We start from the raw sequence: 19,087 nt of genomic DNA on the forward strand, positions 1-19,087 counted from the left end.
GAGTTTGGTCATATTGATCTTTCAACATCAGATTACCAAATCCACAGGTGACAGCAGAGAGTCAAACCTCATTTGACCCAGTGCACTGAGGAATCATTCCTTTAACAAAAAAGAGAAAATCCTACAGTATTCTTGACTAATCACCTTAATATAAATGTAATACAATATCATGATGGAATCAGATTTTATAAAAAGACTTAATAAATTATCTGTTTCATGATTTATATGAAGTATAGTTTGCATAATGTCATGAGATTAAATTTACCTGAACTTGCTGGTGGTCACTTGTTTTGTCTTGGGTCAGCAGACAGGTTGTTCAGCATCAGAGAGGTTGTTCAGCAGGACAGAATTCAGAATTCAGAATTCGTAGTCAGATATGATCTGCTATAATCCCAGCCATCTTTCGCTGAGTAAGTTGGTGAGAGGACACTGACACCAGCCACTGCTTAATAATTGAGGTGTTGACAGTTGCTTTGCTTAACGAGCTAATTGGAGCAGACAAACCACAGGTTAACTGGTCTGAATTGAGACAATTATCTCAATTAGCACCTTGTCTCGTGTGTTGATCACCACAAGGCAGGTAGCATATTAATGCCTATTTGTATCTGTGGTAAATGTATTAATATATCAATATATAAGCTTAAGTGCTGCAGTGTGCTCATGTTTTATCCCTACTCACACTAATGGACACACACAATAATAATATATCCATAAACAGACGAGTGAGAAAATCCAAACAAGTTTATTTACAAACACAATACCAGTATAAAGAATGATCCAGAGTCAGTTAAGAAGCACTGTGTTATACTGTATATTACCTCCAGTCAGTACACAGACCAGTTCCCTTCCTTTTCCATTCTGTTGTGATTCAGTTGTGTCTGTACAACAATTTAGTGGTCAAGCCAAAGTTTTTTTGGTGTTCATATTTGCTAAAATCCTATCTCTTTTGTATAAATACACAAAGAGAATAAGTGATGAAAGAAACAGCTTGTTTAAATCTTAAATCTTAGCAATGATGTCGTTTAAATACAAAGGACAGCTGAACATGAACGGAGGAGTTAATTTACAGTCTCTTAAAACCGTTCGCAGTGTACAACAAAATAAATGGTGAAAACCCACAAAGCTTTCCAGTGCTTAAATACAAACCAAATGTTCACAGTTTAAAGGGAAAGGTGAAATAATACAGTAGTAATAAAAAATGTTGTAGCATTTCACAAAAGGGCAGCAACCATCTTCATTCTTGCATCTATAATCAATGAGAACTGAACCTACTATTATACAACTCACGTCCAACGAATCCATTCATCTTTCTGTGAAAAGATCCAAAGCACTGTGAACTTCAGTCGAGGCTTAAGTGTAAACATATTTCAGTGGTCATTGAAGCAGGCACACACAAAGCCAAGTATAGATTAAAGTCATGCAGAGCATTACATGATTATGAGTGGAGTTTACAGGGAGAAAGACTTTGCTAATTCCAATAGAATATAAGCTGAGAACTGCACATGAATTTCTAATTTCTATCTTAGAATGTCTTAAATGTCCTTTGATTCAAGAGACAAACTAAGATTTAGTTTGATGTTAATGTATTTGTGGATAAGCAAAACACATGGGTGCATTGCATATCACGTAGAGGGGTTTGATATCTCATAAGGCAGCATGGCTTAAGACATGAATGACAACGAGAGGCTGGGTCGCTCAACAGAGCTATGTTGCTTTATAAATTGGATAGCCTCGAAAGTCAAAGTTTTGCTGAGGTGTTGTCATTGTAAAATATTCATCTGGCTTTTGTCAAAAATCTCCTCTTCTTGCCTCTTCTCATACACTCTTATTAATCACCAGAAATGTTGGAGGAAATGTTTTAAATGGGAGGAGGTAGGCCACTGAAAACAGGCCACTTTAATATTGTTTTTAAAATATTCACTCAGTGAATCTGGTGAATAGGAAATAGATTACAAAAGTAGACAATTGGATGTTATACTTTATCTTTTTTTTCATCTTTTTTAGCTTAATATCAAGGTTCCGGTTTTGTTTAACAGAAACATTAAAAGCTGCCACACCCACAGAGTGTCCGAGATAAAGAGAAAAGAGAGGGGGGTATGAGGGGGCACATGGACACCCACTGCGGCCCATTTCAGCGTAAATATCTGTGCAACGTTGAGTAGAAAACAACACCTCTGTACAGCAGAGCCACTAGAAAACTTCACAGAAACAACATCACTATGAAGACCACTTTTCACATTAAAAACAAGCATCCTGTGATTAGAAAGTCAGAGATAACCATAGTGATTTGATTGGCTAAAGAAACAACTTATGGTACACATCGAAAAGAGAAGTATGTTGGCAATTAAAGCAAGCAACCCTCAACGTGTCGTTGGACTAGTGAGAGCAAAGAAGTGTACGCTCTGAGGGCCAACTCTCTTTTTAAATAGTGTGTCATTGAAATAAAACACAACAGATAAACCTGATTTAAAGTAAACAAACTAAAATGTAAAATATTGAGCTTGAGTGGGAGATCACGTGCACTGCCCCGTGTGTACGTTGATGATCCCACGAGTATGCATGTGAATGAAGTTGAAAATTTCATGGGGCATCGCGTGGAAGCCCGGTCGCGGTTTGACGTTGTCATAGTAATGGTGAGTGATGAAGATGCCAGAGGGGTTCATGGGAAACGCCCAGAAACCGTAGAGGTGGACCTCCTCACACATCTCTAAGGCGGCGGTCACGAGCATCAGGCCGCTGCTGAGCCGTTTGGCCCGGACGCCCTGAACCGCCCAGAAACGCTGCACGTTGAGCAGGTACTGCGGGTGGAAGAAAAACACGCCTCTCTGGGAGTCGAAGTCGTCCAGCATGTACTTGACTCTGAAAGATACATCGGTGTTGCGGGTGTTGTAGAAAGCGGGAAGCACCACTGAGGAGTTCTCGTAATTCTGGAGGACTTCGTAAAACGGGCGCCGCCATTTCTCCAGCTTCTGAAATCTGCAGAGGAAGTGTAACATGATATGACAAAAGCCAAAAGAAGAAGGAGACTAAAGACAGAGAGCGATTGAGAAAGCGGGGAATATAGATCTGATTTCTCGCTCACACGTTATTTACAGTACCTCTCAGTAATAATGCTCGGATTTATTGTCACCAGATCTGTTTTAGTCCCAACATCAGCTGTGTACTTCTCACTAATGGGTGGTATGTTGCACCTGCAAAAAGATAAAGAAGTTTAAATGTATTTGATTAGTCTTGACACATTTGAAACTATGCATGCTGGTGAGACATATTGAAGAGCTGCACAATTAATCATATAATAGTTGAGCCAAATTTTACTGTTTGCTAAAATCATAGCTTAGCAACCTTAACTAGGTATGGCAGGCCTGTCAAACTTTGGATGTCTCCACACTGAAGCAGTGTGTAGGGACTGTAGTGGAGCAATATTATATAATATATAAATATATAAAGAGTTTGTCTTTGCCATTTAGTCATTTTTTCTGTTCTAACATAAGCTTCAGACATTAGCATGTCCAACTAACTAACCTAGGCTACTACCTACTTTACAAAATGAGTTAAAGGTTACATTAAAACAAGAACAATGTTGTTTCTTTAGGTCCATGTTGATTTACACTTAATCTTTTAGCACAATTTCATGTATGCAGCCATCAAGTGAACACTGCAAGACCCCTTCCCATTTTTTTTAATGAGAAACAGTAAAAAGTCAACCAGTGACAGTGTGTTTAACTTACTCATGGAGCTAATGGTAGATTAATTATCTGCCTAGCTAATAAAATCTACCAGCAACACATTTTTTCAGCCAGCAAATCAACAGTCGCCAGCTAAAAATAGGAAGCCTTCTTTTGTTTGCCCGTGTCTGTAATCAAGAACCATTGTTTCAAAATTACAAAGACTTTCAAGTGGTAAATCTGTCACCATTATCACTGTAAACTACATAAGTGCTGTGTGAGAACAGGAAGCTTGACAGACATAGCAACAGTTACTAAGGGCTTAGGTTCGGCCAAGTCTTAGACAAGAGCATCTTTATGACGCTGGCAAAGTGGAATGTGAATTTCATGTGACTGCGTGCTCTGTTGGAAATGTTTTTAATTTAAAATAGAATTAACTGTAATTGTGCAGCCCTCACACAACAAACAGTAAAAAATTATATCCTTTGTACCTAAACACAAAATCTGCTGAGTCAATTTCCTTTCCACATTTGCTGTTCTTGATGATGCCGCCATTTCCAATAACAGCACATTTCTTGTACTGTGATTTGGAATACGGCATATCCTGGATGAAGCAGACATATTTGGTTAAATTCAGACAGAAAACATTGAGGGCTCTTGATATCAAATGGCTCTCATTGTCAGGTTTAGTGAAAAAAGAAAAGACACATAGGGGATTTATAAAGTAAATTTTATCTTAGCAGCATCAGACCAAGGTATAATAAAAAAGCAAATATTGAGGAACACAGCAAACACTCATAAACAGGCGGCAAACTCACATCTGGGAACATTTTGAAGACTTCAGAGGTGATAGGAAGGATACCACTGGTGTCCACCTCGTACCTCAGCTTGGTCCCTGCAGGAGTGTTCCTCTTGGTGGTGAATAGAAACGAAGGAGCATTACAGCAGCGAGACAGAGACATCCTTTGGGAGGACACCAAAGAGAGGATACAGTTAGTTTATTTGTTAATGGCTTCATGGCAGCATCAAAAAACACAAAACTAGCTCAATCCTTGTGTTGAGTTGCATTGTGTTGTGTTGGCTTTACCCCCTCTTTGTTTGGAGTCCCACAGACTCCATTTCTGTATGTGTAAAAATGATAAAAATAAAGCAATTCTTTGCATTAAATGCTTTTTTCTTTTCTTCTGATCCTTTTAAAACCTAATATGCTATGTAGTATTTAAGTGGTGAAAGTTTCCCTTTGCTAGAAACCAGGCAAAATGCAGAAATCACCATAAAACTTAATATGTTTATTATGTTATAGAGTTACACATACAAATATCTATTTCTTTTGTTTGCCAGAAAGTAATTTAGAGACAAAGAAATGTGCAGTATGTTACACAGTGATGTGTTTGTGGTCCTTTTAAATAGATTTATTTGTAGTAGTATTTAATTATGTTTTACAGTTGAAGTTTCTGACACTTCAAACATAAGTAATGTGTCATTTTCTGTCGCAGAATTCTGAAACATATAATAAGTTAAAAATCGTGTTTATGAGCAAATTTAAAAGTGATCAAACAAGTGGTTTTTTTTAGCTATTTAGGACCCAGTGAGAACCTCAGAAGCAGGGCTCCGTACATTTCATATTCACAGAATAAACTGAGGTAAAAAAAAAATAAAAAATTGCAAACTGAGGGGGAATGAAGAAGTCAAGGAGATTTAAAGAATTTTTACATTGAGATGTAAATTTTTTTCTGCTAGGACTGAGTGATGCTCACTTGAAGTTGCTGGTTTCCTCCTTGTTCTGCTCCCATCTACACACCTGCAGGTTTCGCCATCTCTCAAACAGCTCTGAGGTTTTCACCCTGGCAGACAGGCAGAGAGACTTGTGGAATGAGGAAGGATAGCCATGGCCATGTTTTTTCCGATTAATGTTTCTACAAGGGTAGTAAATTGAAGAAACATCGTAAAAACCACTCAAAAGGACAAACAAGGGGACAGAATATTTTAGTGATTACTCTGTGATGGCTCTACAGATGCCATGCGGTCTGGACCCGTTAATACAGAGCCTGGCTTCATCAGGCATGTCTGTAAATAGCTGTCCTTGAACTGACATTTCTTTTGAGATGATATGGAGATGTGATTTGCTCTGGGAGGCAGGGTGGCACCATTACTTGTCTGTCTGTTTGGCAGAGTGCCGGCAGCTGCTCTCTCAGCCTCAGCTGAGAGTGGCTCGTGGCTCTTCATCAAGCTCCAAGAACGGGTTTGAAATTAAAGTTTGGCAGCCTGAGGGACACGCACAAAAGGTCACTGGACAATGTTCACAGAAGATGAAATGTGCTGCTCATATTTACATTAGCACAACTGGAATCAGGACTGTAATCAACCCACCACTAATCGACTGCATTATGTGAAAATGTGTTATTTATAGTGTGCTGTAAACTGACAATAAAAGATGGCAGTAACAACTTTCAGCTGTAAAATGCCGGCGATAAAAAGGATGGCATGTGGTGAGATTTTTCTTTTGTATATTGCAGGATTTCTCATCTAAAAACTACCAAGCTTAATAAACTATATACTGCCAATCATACATACACTATATACACTTTTTTTGTCACTAGCAGAGTGGCTTTACATGGCATTGTCGGTCAGTTGTTCAACCACTCCAGTCCAGACTGAAACAACTGAACAGAAACTATTGGATGTTCCATTAAATTTTGTACAGACATTTACATTCCGCAGAGGATGAATCTTAATAACTTTTGTGATCTGGCGCCAACTTGAGGTTGAGATTTATGATTTTGAGTGAAATGTCTCAATAGCTATACGATTTGGATGGATAGCCATGGAATTTAATGCACACATTCACATTCCCCTCTTGGTGAATTGCAATAATCTAGCGACACCATCATGTCAAATTTAAATATGTCAAGTACGTTAGAAGAAAGTCCTTTAGCCTCATAATGAACTCAAAAATGAGATGACAAGAAGCTCAAATGTAAAAGAGTTTTTCACAGATCTCACTGAACACATTTTAAAGGCTGTCATCATTCTGTTTAAGGTCCCACAAATATTTTTGGTTGTTTTTTTAGGATTACAAGGACAGTTAATATTTGGTTCTTCAGACCTAAAGGATAATTTATAAAAAAGTATATTCATACATCATAAATCAATCAGGGGGGCATTTTCTCCTACTACTTTCTACTTACCTGACAGGTGCTTGAGGAACACCTTAAGGGGGAAAAATAGGTTATTCTAAATAAGGCTGTCCACCATAGGTGTTGGTCATAATGATCACTCACATTGTCAGGACTTTGACGTCCATAATCTCCTGTCTGAGCTCCCTGCATGCAGTGGAGTTGTATTCAAAGGAGCCATCATAGTTTTCCAGATACCTGGCGGGATAAACACAGTCATCCTCTGCCTAAACCTCTCCACACACAAGAGAATCAACAGAACAACAAACTGTGGATAAAATGCAATATATAAAACAATTGTGCAAAGGAAAAAATATCTTATATTTACTACAAAATGTCTATGGTTTGACTTAGCATTGTGGGATGACAAATGATAGAAGTGATGAAACTGATTTTAGACGTCACAAACAGGATAGTTACATACTGTTTACTGGACACTTGCACCAGATTCTATTACATCTTAGTCTAAACCAATGAGATACACTATCTTAAGAAATAAGACCTCTCATATTTTTACTTATTTAATTGGTTATGATAAGAATTCGCATTGGTTTAATCCTGTGATTAAAATGTGCATGTATTCTGTATATTAATTTAGAAGAAAAACAGAAAACAGTCTGAAAGGGGTTTGTAGATAGATATAATAGATTTGATGGCTATAGCAGTGTAGCGTCTGGTGGATATGCTTTTGCATGAGGGAGCACCATATTAATACATTTATATAATTAACTGCATAAAAGTATACTATATGTCAGTTTGCTGGCTACAATTAGATCAAATTTAGACAGTGTCTGATTTCTTAATGTTCTGATACATTAGGCGCATAAACACATACACAGATGTTCATGCAAAGAGATAATCACAGAGGCAATAACCAATAAGAGTTTTTGGAATTTAATGTCTTTAACCAGAGCTAAAGAATCTAAGAATTTTATTTTACACATATAAATAAAAAATTACATTCAAATGGCAACATTAACCAAAAGCACACAAAAATAATGTCTTCAGTATGGTGGTGTGACTGTGTTTCGGTGGATTTGATAAAATGGTTCTGCAGAGAGTTGAAAGGATTCATACTTCAAGGTGTCAATTAGTTATCATTTATCTGTGCACTGATGCTTCATTCCTTGCAGCACAACATTGTATTTACATGCAATCAGCATGCAGCCTGGATAAAATGTGTGCGTGTGAGTTTGTGTGTTTTTCGGGATGGGAGAGGTTAGGTTGGAGGTTTCTATGGTTACAAGATCCTTTAATTATGTTGGACAATTTAGGATTTTTATTATGCTTTACAGATTAACCGAAAACAACAAATCTAATTTAAGTGCACTTTGCTGAAAAATATCTGGAGTAAATGGACGTGAATGTGAAGTTACTTGACTTGCTGATGGACTGTTTCAGTTTGATGTTTGAGATGTAAATAGAAGATAAACATTTGAGAAAGAAGTAGGGAACTCAAACGCACAAAGAATCCTCTTTGACATTATTACATCTAATTTGTACAATATGATGGATTTGGTTTTTGACTAAACATAATGACAAGTGCTTCACAATATAATTTGAAAAGGCCTTGAAATGCAAATGTGATGTATATCAGCCGAATTACTTTGTCTAATTGTCAATAGTTTAACCCCCAGAGGGTTTCTATCTTTAGTCCAGATCTATAATTTTCCTTTTAGGTTCAAGCAGAGGGCCACCGAACTCTAAACACTTATCTCTCTGTGGTTGCATTTAAATAAATGTGTTTTATATAAATAAAGTTATTGAACCAAAGCAAATTTAGCTCTTAACTTAACTTTTATTAAAATATGTACAGTAATCATAGCTTCAAAATATAGGGCTCTAAATGTTGTAATATATCTTTCAGATTTATATATACATATAATATGTATAATGCCTGAGGGAAGGTGAAGGGATTTAATGCCAAAGTGGCAGCAACTGCAATGTGTATTTGTTAGAATGAATGTTGTTTTTTGTCACATCAGAGAGATAGGATGTAGTGTGGCGTTTTGGGAGATGGATAATATTGCAACATATTACCTGAGGCTGTGGAGGTAAATGAGGTGAGTTTTAAAGAAAACAATAATAGTAAAAGAACACAACAAGCAATACAATGGCGGGATGCAGTAAAGGAACAAGATGCTGGGATGTAATCGTACAAATAAGGAACAATGAAACTGGTTGTCTACATCCACCTGATGATGCAGTGTATTTCTGAGGTTGTATTTGAATAGGGCTATTCATGCTTGTTTTAGCTAAGATGATGAAACCTTTGCAAGTGTACTCGGTTCAGTTCTAAAAGCAAGGGAATAATTAACTTGACGAGATTAATTTAATCTCGTATGGCATCTTAGTTTAACTGTACAATGCTGGTTCAAAACCAATCCAGACTAACCAGCATTTCACCACAGATACTGACATCTACGGCCCAGTGCAATGAGGATTTGGAGCTTTGGGGAAATAAATCTGGTACGTTCCCATCTTATTGTAATAAGGAAAGTAAAGTGGAAAAGGGGGTTAAATCCAGGTCGCAGAGAGAGACAATGCAGATGTGAGAAGGGGAGATAGGGGGAGCAGAGAGAAGTGTCCACACTATGTACATGGCATACATACAGAGCTGTGCAGAACACATGAGACACAGATTGAGGAGAACAAGGCATTTGGAAATGGGTGCTGGATGGGACACAGAGGTACGAGGAGAAGCCAGTACATCAACAGGAGACCGTGGTTCTACCAGCTTCTGAAAGGGGGGATGGGAATCTGGGGTCGAGGTGAACGGGATCAGACAACATGCAGGCAAATCTGAAGTGCAACCACCACTGAAAAAATATGAGAGTTTATACCTTTCAAACTAATGAAAAAAAAAGGCATTCTTGGGTTTCTGTGAAAATACTTAAAATGCCTTCAGACTGGCCTACCTTTGAGGGCGTTTTTTTTTCTTCTTAATATCGGCTAGGCACGGTGTGACTATTACGGAGATCTGTGAATCTGGCTGAAAATTCTGACGGAAACATCTGTCAACATGCAGACAGGTTAAGTTAGAGTTAAATGTGTTATGTAGTCCTGTGACATTACCACCCCTGCTAACTTCCTAAACCTTCAAAACAAGTATAGAGAAAAAATTTGTAAATATGCTGCAGCTTGTGTTCACTCTATAGCATCTGAAGGAGACTGGTGGGCGTATCAGCAGCCCAGTCCACACATGCAGGGCTGGGTCATTACTATGATGGATTTGAAACTTGTGTTCTCTTTCACTCTATCTCTCTCTTTCGCTCTCTCACACACTCTTTTTTTCACAGAGGTGTTGTGCAGTCAGTCACGCTGGAAAGGTACCTTTTCCTTCCATTTCTGGCAGGCTTCAGAGATCCATCATCCGAGAAATTAACAGGACCGGTCCAATTTCCTGTCTCGTCCCCTTTGAGTCGGCTAAACTGTTGCGCACTAGTAAGAAAATGAGTCAGTTTATTTTTGGATGTATTGTCCTTATTGTGCAAATTTCAAACACATACAACCAAGCTCATTTGTTCACTCACAAAACTCAAATTTGCACATTCACGCACACATATGCATCAAAGAGGACCAGCTTTCTGGCTCAAGAAAAACAGTCAACGTATGACACCAAACATGGTTAGAATGAATTTTTTGTTAATGACATCATGGTTTGAATGGTTAATTTATGCTGTGCTGGGCTGTTGCCACTATCCTGAGTGTGATTCAAACACTCACACTGCAATATTGGCCTGCAGGAGTGTTAGTCTTGTAGTTCAATATATTAAAGTCACAGTGATTTAAGGGAGAAACAATAAACGTTGCCAACGTTGCTGCGAATGTCAAATCACTTCTGAGGAAGAGATGCCAACAGATTTGCCAAGTGTAGATATAAAATAGCCAATTTGGACGCGGTTTTCTGCCAGGTATTATTGTTAAAGTTTACTAGTTCCTACTCACCCTGTGAAAACGGTTTTTCTGTGGAGCTTGGTCCAGTCTGAGAAAATAACACCAGTGATGTTGACAGGGTTTACCTCAACTTGGACTACAAATTTGAATTAGAAACTTGTCTGTGTCTAATGAAAATATGCCAAAGAAATTTGCCACAGAAGACATTTTGACCTGAAATAGTAGGGTAAACACAGGTGTTACCAGTGATAGTAATTAAGGTTTAGTTCCATTTAGTGTAGAAGAGCCTTTAAAGTGAGCCAACATGCACAATAGCAGCACTCGGACTCTGTTGAATTACCTCAATTAGTATAATTAGTAACGTCTGTGTTTACCCTACTATTTCATGTCAAAATGGCTGCTGTGAAAAAGGTCTACTGGTTGCATTATTGGAAATATAGAAGTCGGGGTAAATTTGGCCTCAAATTTGGGCTGCATCAGTTTTTATTAAAACCATCATAGTGAATTTATCCGAGGAGGACATTTGGTGCAAGTGGTTCACATCAGGAGGATGTTGTAAATGTAGAATAAACCAACACATTTTGTGGCTGTTTTGGGGGGCATAGAACAAAGGAAATATATCATATTTCAATGTAAATTAAAGGATATGGCTAAAAATATTATATATTTTTGCTATTCTCAATAAATCACCTGGAAAAGAACCAACAATGTACAACTCAATCTCTCCAGCCTGTCTGTGGCTCTCAATCCACTGGTTCCTACTGAAGATGTAAATCTATATACTTTTATTTTAATAAAGGCTCTGTGATTTCGTGAAACTGTAGTTTATAGCAATATACTCAAATAGAGGTAAATTGCGTATTTGTTGAAATTATTTTCAGCCACTGATTTTGTGCATTGGCTATTATGTACAGCATCAGGAGGGTGTGTGTGAGACTCAAAATAAACATTGTTGCAATGAAGTAACATGTCACTCAGGGCAATGGCGCATTTTTGCTCATTGCATGGACAACAATGGAGGTCTATGGAACAGAGGAATAACCTGTACCAGGCTTTGGATACACCTGGATCGATTCATTGTTGTTTTTGGTCTTTTTGTGGAATTTGTTGACAGAAATATATAGCTGTTTCCATACATTAAAATATCAGTGGATGTACAACTTCTCCTATTACTGACTGATTATTATGCGTAAGTAAGTAAGTATTCATGTGTGACTCATTTCTGTGAGTGCTCTGTGGGTGTCGTGCTAAATTCAGCAGGAAAATTAAACTCAAAGAGCCTTTCTGGGTGCATTATGTGATAAGGCATTCATCATCGGGGACTCATGTCAATACTGATCTGCAGGCACATTTGGCTTCTCTGAGTGCTACTTCAACATCTCAATAACACTCTGCAACCGGCTGCAGAACAGAACAACCTAAAATCAGGGAGATGCTTATGCCTCGGTTTAGGATGCGTGCCTAAAAAAAGGCCAGCTGTCTGCTAATCAAACCAGCATAATTGTAATCGTATCTACAATTTATCTTAATCACCAAAACATTATGCAGCTTAATTTCTAACTAAAATGCTGATCAATATCAACCAGAGATTATACAATACTGATATGTCCCTAAATAATCCCACGTGACTACTACTGACTCACAGATCAATTCACTGTATTCAGTTCACAGTTAAAACACCACTGACTCAATTATGAGCACAATACAGACAGTAATCTAAGCATTAGATCAGACAAACAATAAGCACAATGTTGCTGTGCAGGACTAATGTGCTCTGATTCTGCCCTTGAGCCTTGTTAATGGGACTTGGAAGCAGGGTGGACTTTTATACTATTTGATTATGTGAGTTTGGTTTTTAGGGAAGGGCCAGGCACCTTCACTCAGATGTCCATTTGCTAGAATATCCAGGGGTATTTTCCGTAACAACTAAAGACTCCTTAAGATGAGAATACTTCATTGTCCTTACCAAAAGAGGGAATTTAACGCAGTTGTTTATGAAAACAAACGCAATCTCCTCTCGATCTCTTCCTTGTTTGCTGTCTGCATAGACTCGTAACAGGGAATCACTCCTGTAAATGGTGTAAGTGCTCGGACTTATAAATTATGAACTAGTGGCTCCATGTGCCGGTATGTCAACTGCATGTTACCAAACTAACTAAAAATTTGCAGAAAGCTGCTCTAAATCGGGGAGACACAACCCAAATAATGCATGAAGAAGGGCTCATGAACAAAGTCACATGTACTGTCAACTATCTTAACTGATAATATTTTTATAATATAATGTGAGTTATAATAAACCAGAATTATCTTTTAATTATGGAATTAGCCATCTTCAATGTGCTGAAGTGATTTGTTTGTTAATCAATTGGTCAAGTATTTATTATAAAGCCGACAATTTTCCAATTGAATAGTAGTTTATGTCATTTATCAAGAAAGAATGCTAAAACATTTTCTGATTTTTATCAGATTTGTTTTGTTTTATATCTTTACAATTTGAGTTTCTTTTGTGGACTGACGAAAATAAATATCTACAGATTCACTCACAATGATGTTCATTATTTGCAGCCAAATGCACAATGCTCATTTTCGGATGGCTGCGAACCAACCCCCTCCAGCCTGGTGCCACTCTCTGTAGCCGAGAGTATTTTTAGAAATCACCCTCCTCAAGTCAAATGGAGTTGAAAGTTAATGTCTTCCTTTACAAAAGTGTGCCACTCACTGTGATCATATAATAAACTTCACTGTGTAATCCTGCACTGCCATTTTACAATCCCACATCCTCCCACAACTTCATCCTAATGTGAGTGAAAGCAGGCAGGAGGCAGAATTATGTGACACCATAATGTGACTCCACGGAAACTCAATGGCCAGATTTATCAAGTACAACTATGTTCATGACTTAGTTTGACTTTAATGGGCGTCCTTATACATTTAGAGGAGATGCCCTTTGATTGATTGATTGATGATGTATCTAAAATGTCCTCCTTACGCTTTCTCCCAATCAAAGCACCCAAATGTCTCCTCTGCTGTCGTTCTAGCCTAGACCGCTATGCCCTGAAACACAAGAGCGCACGATAAGCATGCTCTCATGCTTGGTTTTGGTGTAGGGGAAGAGGCTGGGTGTGGTCGAACCCATGTGGTCAACGACGTACGATTGTTTATGCTTGTATAGATATCATAAGATGACGTCTTCTCCCTCTGTCTCTGCAACATACACACACACACACACATGCAGTCATTTCATCACTCCTTTTCAGTCTCTCGCCTGTCTCCTTCCTCTCTCTCTCTCCCCCACTTGCACTGAGGTGTGTTGTGTGTGTGTGTGTGTGTATGTGTGTGTGTGCAGACAGACTGTAGCAAAATGGCTGCCGCTGAGCCCACTGGTTCCCCCACCCCCCCTCTCCTAGGCTAAGCGCTAGGAGCAAAGTAAGGGCACAGGCGAAGAAAGAAAGGTGCGTGTGTCGGGTCTGAATTCATGCATCTCACCGCAGAGGTCGGGATGCCATGAATCCACATTGAGTACTGTCAGACCAGCCCAGCAGGGTGGCAGGGGAGGGGTTAGCTGTGGGGAGCTTTCAGATTGCAGCACATGTATGTTTGCTTTGAGGTAAACATATATGTGCTGTCTGTAAAATATCTGGAGGTGGGGATAAAGTTTTCAGATTGTTTCTTTGGTTTGGAGTGAGAATTGGTGTTCTTTGTGAGATTCTTTAAACCACCTAAAGATCAAACATCCCGGCTTCTCAGCATCTGCTCGTCTCACACTGAAATTTGTCTGAGATTGTAAAGGCAAAGGGGGGCTCCAATTTAGTGGATAGATATGCAAAAGTAGACTTCCAACCAGGGTTCAGCTCAAGAATCCATATCAGGGAGATAATGCTGTTGCAGAGGTATTATAAAACGTGGCTCTGCAGTGGCTGTGAGTGCAGCCTGGTAAAATGATTTATTTAACAGGGACCAATAAGAAATACACATCATCTTTATCATATTGATATCTGTAATCATCATCAGCTCCAATAGCTTTTAGTTGCATTATGCTAATCTGATGCCTCTGTAAGATGTAGGCTACGACCAGTCAAGAAGGCTGAAACGGAAAATCAAATAAAGATCTTTGGAAAAGGAAAGGGAAAACATTACCATACACAGCTGGAGCACTGTGTATGATATGAATGTGATGCTTCGTTTTCAGAAAATATCAACAAAATAAATCCAATGGAAACTGTTTCTATGCCACTGGAGAAAAAAGATGGATGGTTAATTGCTATTGTTCTTTTCAGCCAGTAAAGCCTGTTTCCCCCCCTCATGCGTCCCGACATATAGATCACCCAGTCTACTCCCATTTACACTGAACAATTTATCATTTTTTTCATCATTCAGTCATTAATTAAGATCAAAACTGAGCAAAAAGCCTCGCACAAAACGGCTTTTGAAGGCATGCTTCTTTTTTTTCAAAGGCTTAATGTTATTTCTTACAGTGTGTACAACTCTCACAAACAGCAAAGGCCTCCTGCGCGCTAATTGCCTTTTATTAATGAGGATAAACAGAAATAACCTGACACTTACCTCTTAATGTAGTTTTTTCCATAGAGAATCTGTTGCAATAGTGTGACGAGTCCAAATGCGCAAATGAATATAAAACAAAGAGATCTATTGCCGAGTATATCTTTGCCCGACGATGGGTCGGAGTATGCCATTCTTCGGCGCAGCATCCAGGGTTGACGGTGACACCCGCTTAGGTGTCTCTCTCCGCTGCATTCAGGACCAGGAGCGCCTCTGCCTTGTACCCGCTGGACAGGACATTGTCCGTCACCTTTCTAGGCTATTTTACAGCTCTCATACCGCAGCATCGTTGCTGTTGTCGATAAGCATCGTAATTGTGACCTCAATTGCAAAGCATTAGTGGCCCTGTATTCCTGATCTGCCTTAAATTATTCCTAAATCTTTATATATTTCGCAAACGGACGGGTGTAAAAACATTAAACGTCCCGCAGCGGATTGTTGATTTCTATCGGATGCGGTGCGCTACTCGTGTCGAGGCGCAGTCGCTCGATCGGATGCAAGCAATGCAGATTATCCAAAATAAGGCGCTCAGGAGGCTATTTTTCCAAGAATTAATCCCGCAATGTTAAATCAGAAGGGATAAAGCAACGGCACCGATGCCAAACGCGATTATGTTGTTTTTTTTTTTCAATTACTGATACGATTTGCGACAGGAAAAAAACACACACACATCTCCTCCATGCTTCATCTCAAATCTGAGCAAAGCTGCGTGACTGAAATGTAAAAGAGGAGGAGGGTGCGCCTTTTCTCAGCCTGGCAGTCGGGGGCGCGCCGCGTTTCATTCAGATGCTCCTTACTCAGCCAAAACCCAAGGTCATGGTCTCCTTTACAATGATGCACCTGCGCACTCTAAATATATTATAACAGCACAATTCACCTGACCTCCTTAGGCTGCAAGAATTTACCAGAGACCGACACTTAACTGCAGATTATATAATCTCAGAAAATAAAATTCGCTGTAATGTTTTTCAGAGCTGATGCTGCTGCAACACTGCACATTATTTCGCAGTATCACAGGTTTTTAGCTGTGGTTATTTCTCAGTATTCATCCATTCCCAAAGTCAAATGATGGACAAAGGATTCTTGCACTGCATTAAAGACTCCATTCAGACATGTTTTAAGACATATGTACAAATAGTCGACTTGGAACAATAATGTGTGTCTGCAAAATGTATGATTTACACATTAAAATCCATAATAACAAATCTTCTCCTTCTACCTCATTAAAAATTCAAGAATCTATGAATATGCAAATGTTGCTCCTTTCTAAAGTTTTCCTGCTTTTTACTGCACTGGTGGCTTCAGGTTTCTACATCAGACTTAGTTGCATAGTGGACCAGGATTGACTTCGGAAATCTGTGTAATGTCACATATCCTGCTTGAAGGCCCCTTAAAATATTTCCACTTTTAGCAGATGGATGTGAAAACATCCTTCTAGNNATCCTGCACAGTGAAGCTCAAACACCCAACTGAAGGAACAAGCAGAAAAACATGTTTTTGTGTGGAGGGGGACTTTAATGATATCTTTACGGTTATATTTGAAGTTAACTTTAGTGTCTCTGTCAGGTCATGGAACAATTTCAAACCTTGACAGCCACAGTGTGACAAGCTAAACCCTGATGCCATGACAAAAGTACCTTCTCAGAGCCAAACTCCTGACAGAAATCAGTGGATTAGTATTACTGCCATTGATTTGTATCCTCTTTGACAGCTGTTTGATCATGTCATCAAAGTCCATCCGGTGCAGTCTGCGTTGCATTAACACCTTCACAAGCAGCAGAGTCGTAGGTGGATGTGACAGAAGAAATATCTTTACAACGAGCCATCATATAGTCATAATGGTGTCATACTTGAAATGTGGGAATATATCTGCAGTGATCAGTGAGTGTGTTCACAGATATGTTAAGCCTTTACTTTTACTGACACATATTGCACAATTTACTGTAAGTAATCTGCATCACTGAACCATCCAAAAGTCATTAGGAAAGACATACATTTGAATTCTATATATTTTTTTTTACTTTAAGCCATCCATCACCATAGAGGCAGCAGGCTGTGACAAATTATCCCAGACATCCTTGTCTCGAGCCATGGCCTTCAGCACCTGAGGCACTCCCAGGCCAGATTGGATATTTAGTCCCTCCAATATATTCTGTCTGCCTAGAGCTGCTACAAGTTGGACGTGCACAGAATATCTCAGAAAAGTAAGCTTGTAAGAGACTTCACCCACTCCCCTTGGCAGAGTGAGCCAACAAATCCTGCAAAGGAAGCTCATTTCTGCCTTGTATATCTTTATGTCACCACCCAAAGCTTGTCGTCCACGGCCAGATAAATCTGACAGGCACTGGGATGTTTAATGAGCAGTTGGGCCCTACTGACCTTCGCTTCCTTCCACTCTCTATGTGCTGTGTAAGTATTCAATTAAAATACCATCAAGTATACGGTTCACAAATCAGACAACACATGGCAGCATTACAAGAGTTTAGAGATTATACTTATAATGTGACCAAAATTGCATCCATGTTACAGGATTAGAACTGAGCAAACTCAATATGTGAGATATGGATAAAAGCTCAATTATACCTTCCAGAATCCCAGATACCAGTGAGTATACCAATATACTACCCAGCCTCCACCTTGCTGTGTTAGTTGTAATTTAATTAAACACAAATTTCGAATACGCACCGTGTAAACACATTATCAACTAAAATAATCGACAACCAGCCCTTACTCTTACCAACACAACACTAATCTTCCTTTTTAATCTTGTGCTCCGTTTTACACTGATGAACAAGACCAACAACCTTGAACTGATTCAGTTGGGGCAGCAACAGCATCCCAGAAATGACAGTGGCAATCACTGTGTATAACATGTTGGGAACGAATGTTTTAAAGGTTGTACATTACTAGTTTTAATTACAAACAACAAAAATCGTAACAGATAGGATATTCCTGGGTACTAAAATGCTGTATAAAGTATTTCATGAGGTTTTAGGGTGAATCATGAGGCCGTCTGTGTGTTCATAATTAAAAGAAGACTAAAGAAAAAAATACTGGTGCCAACCTGGCCTCCATTCAGGACTCAGAAGTCAGGATACAGACGGAAAACATCACTGCAGACCCATCACACTCTGGACCCAACCTGTTCCAACTTCAGCCCTCTGGTAGGCGCTACAGAGCACTATAAGTCAAAACAATCAGACACAGGAAGTGTATTTTTACAGGCCATCACTCTGATAAATCAACAATATAATGTCCCTGTAAAACTAAACACATCCACTTACCTACGAATTATATATTTACAGTTTCAAATACACACTGGGCTTTCCCATTACGTCATCCAGCTATAAATCCTGCACCCTGTATATAGATGTGATGCATATGTAGGCCTATGTAACCACCCACTTCATGTATATAAAGCAATTTTTTGTTTTGTTTATAATCTACACAAGACTTGACTTGTAGATTTAGTTGTTGGTCATTGTTGCTCTTTACACATATTTTCCCCTATTCGTAATAACTATGTTTCTTTATTCAGCTGTGTTGTCTTAGTTTTATAGCTAATGTCTTTTTCCATCTTCCTGTAACTTGTTCTTTTGATGTACATTGAGAGCAATTTAATAATCCCTTGTATGTGTAGCTTATACACACTTGTCCAGTTGAGCTGATTCTGATTTTTTTTTAAAAATAGATTTAGACACTTTATATGGAAATGAAATGGAACTTTCCTTAATGTTTATTTTCTTTAAACACATCAAACACAAATCTGCACTTTTTGCACATTTCAAA

General features: G+C 38.7%; 1 protein-coding gene across 6 annotated transcripts; it reads right to left on the reverse strand.

The window, feature by feature from the left end:
- Positions 1-723: 723 nt before the first annotated feature.
- st8sia5 (ST8 alpha-N-acetyl-neuraminide alpha-2,8-sialyltransferase 5) lies at positions 724-18,480 on the reverse strand. Of its 6 annotated transcripts, none has more exons than XM_035667467.1 (9): positions 18,363-18,480; positions 10,175-10,282; positions 9,760-9,855; positions 6,947-7,039; positions 5,423-5,581; positions 4,484-4,628; positions 4,157-4,269; positions 3,099-3,191; positions 724-2,976 (listed from the first exon to the last, which is right to left on the reverse strand). In XM_035667467.1, the coding sequence occupies exons 1-9, from the start codon at positions 18,371-18,373 to the stop codon at positions 2,514-2,516; spliced, it is 1,281 nt and encodes a 426-aa protein (XP_035523360.1). In that variant the 5' UTR covers positions 18,374-18,480; the 3' UTR covers positions 724-2,513. The 6 variants fall into 6 exon arrangements, with proteins under 6 accessions (XP_035523360.1, XP_035523357.1, XP_035523358.1 ...); XM_035667464.1 differs by lacking the exon at positions 18,363-18,480 and adding an exon at positions 15,302-16,021; XM_035667465.1 differs by lacking the exon at positions 18,363-18,480 and adding an exon at positions 15,302-16,018 and having other exon boundaries at positions 5,423-5,509.
- Between the last annotated feature and the right edge of the window lie 607 nt (positions 18,481-19,087).

The sequence above is a fragment of the Morone saxatilis genome, unplaced genomic scaffold (assembly GCF_004916995.1).
Source record: "Morone saxatilis isolate NCDOM2014 unplaced genomic scaffold, NCSU_SB_2.0 Contig21, whole genome shotgun sequence".
NCBI classification, from domain to species: Eukaryota; Metazoa; Chordata; class Actinopteri; family Moronidae; genus Morone; species Morone saxatilis.

What these genes read in the sequence shown, in the direction of transcription:
- st8sia5 (XM_035667464.1), bottom strand. Translation starts at nt 15,447, where the DNA reads ATGCTGCGCCGAAGAATGGCATACTCCGACCCATCGTCGGGCAAAGAT. An exon ending in GACGTCAAAGTCCTGACAAT is followed by an intron (nt 5,582 to 6,946) that starts GTGAGTGATCAT and finishes CTACCCTTGTAG; the next exon opens with AAACATTAATCGGAAAAAAC. An exon ending in TCAGCAGATTTTGTGTTTAG is followed by an intron (nt 3,192 to 4,156) that starts GTACAAAGGATA and finishes ATCTTTTTGCAG; the next exon opens with GTGCAACATACCACCCATTA.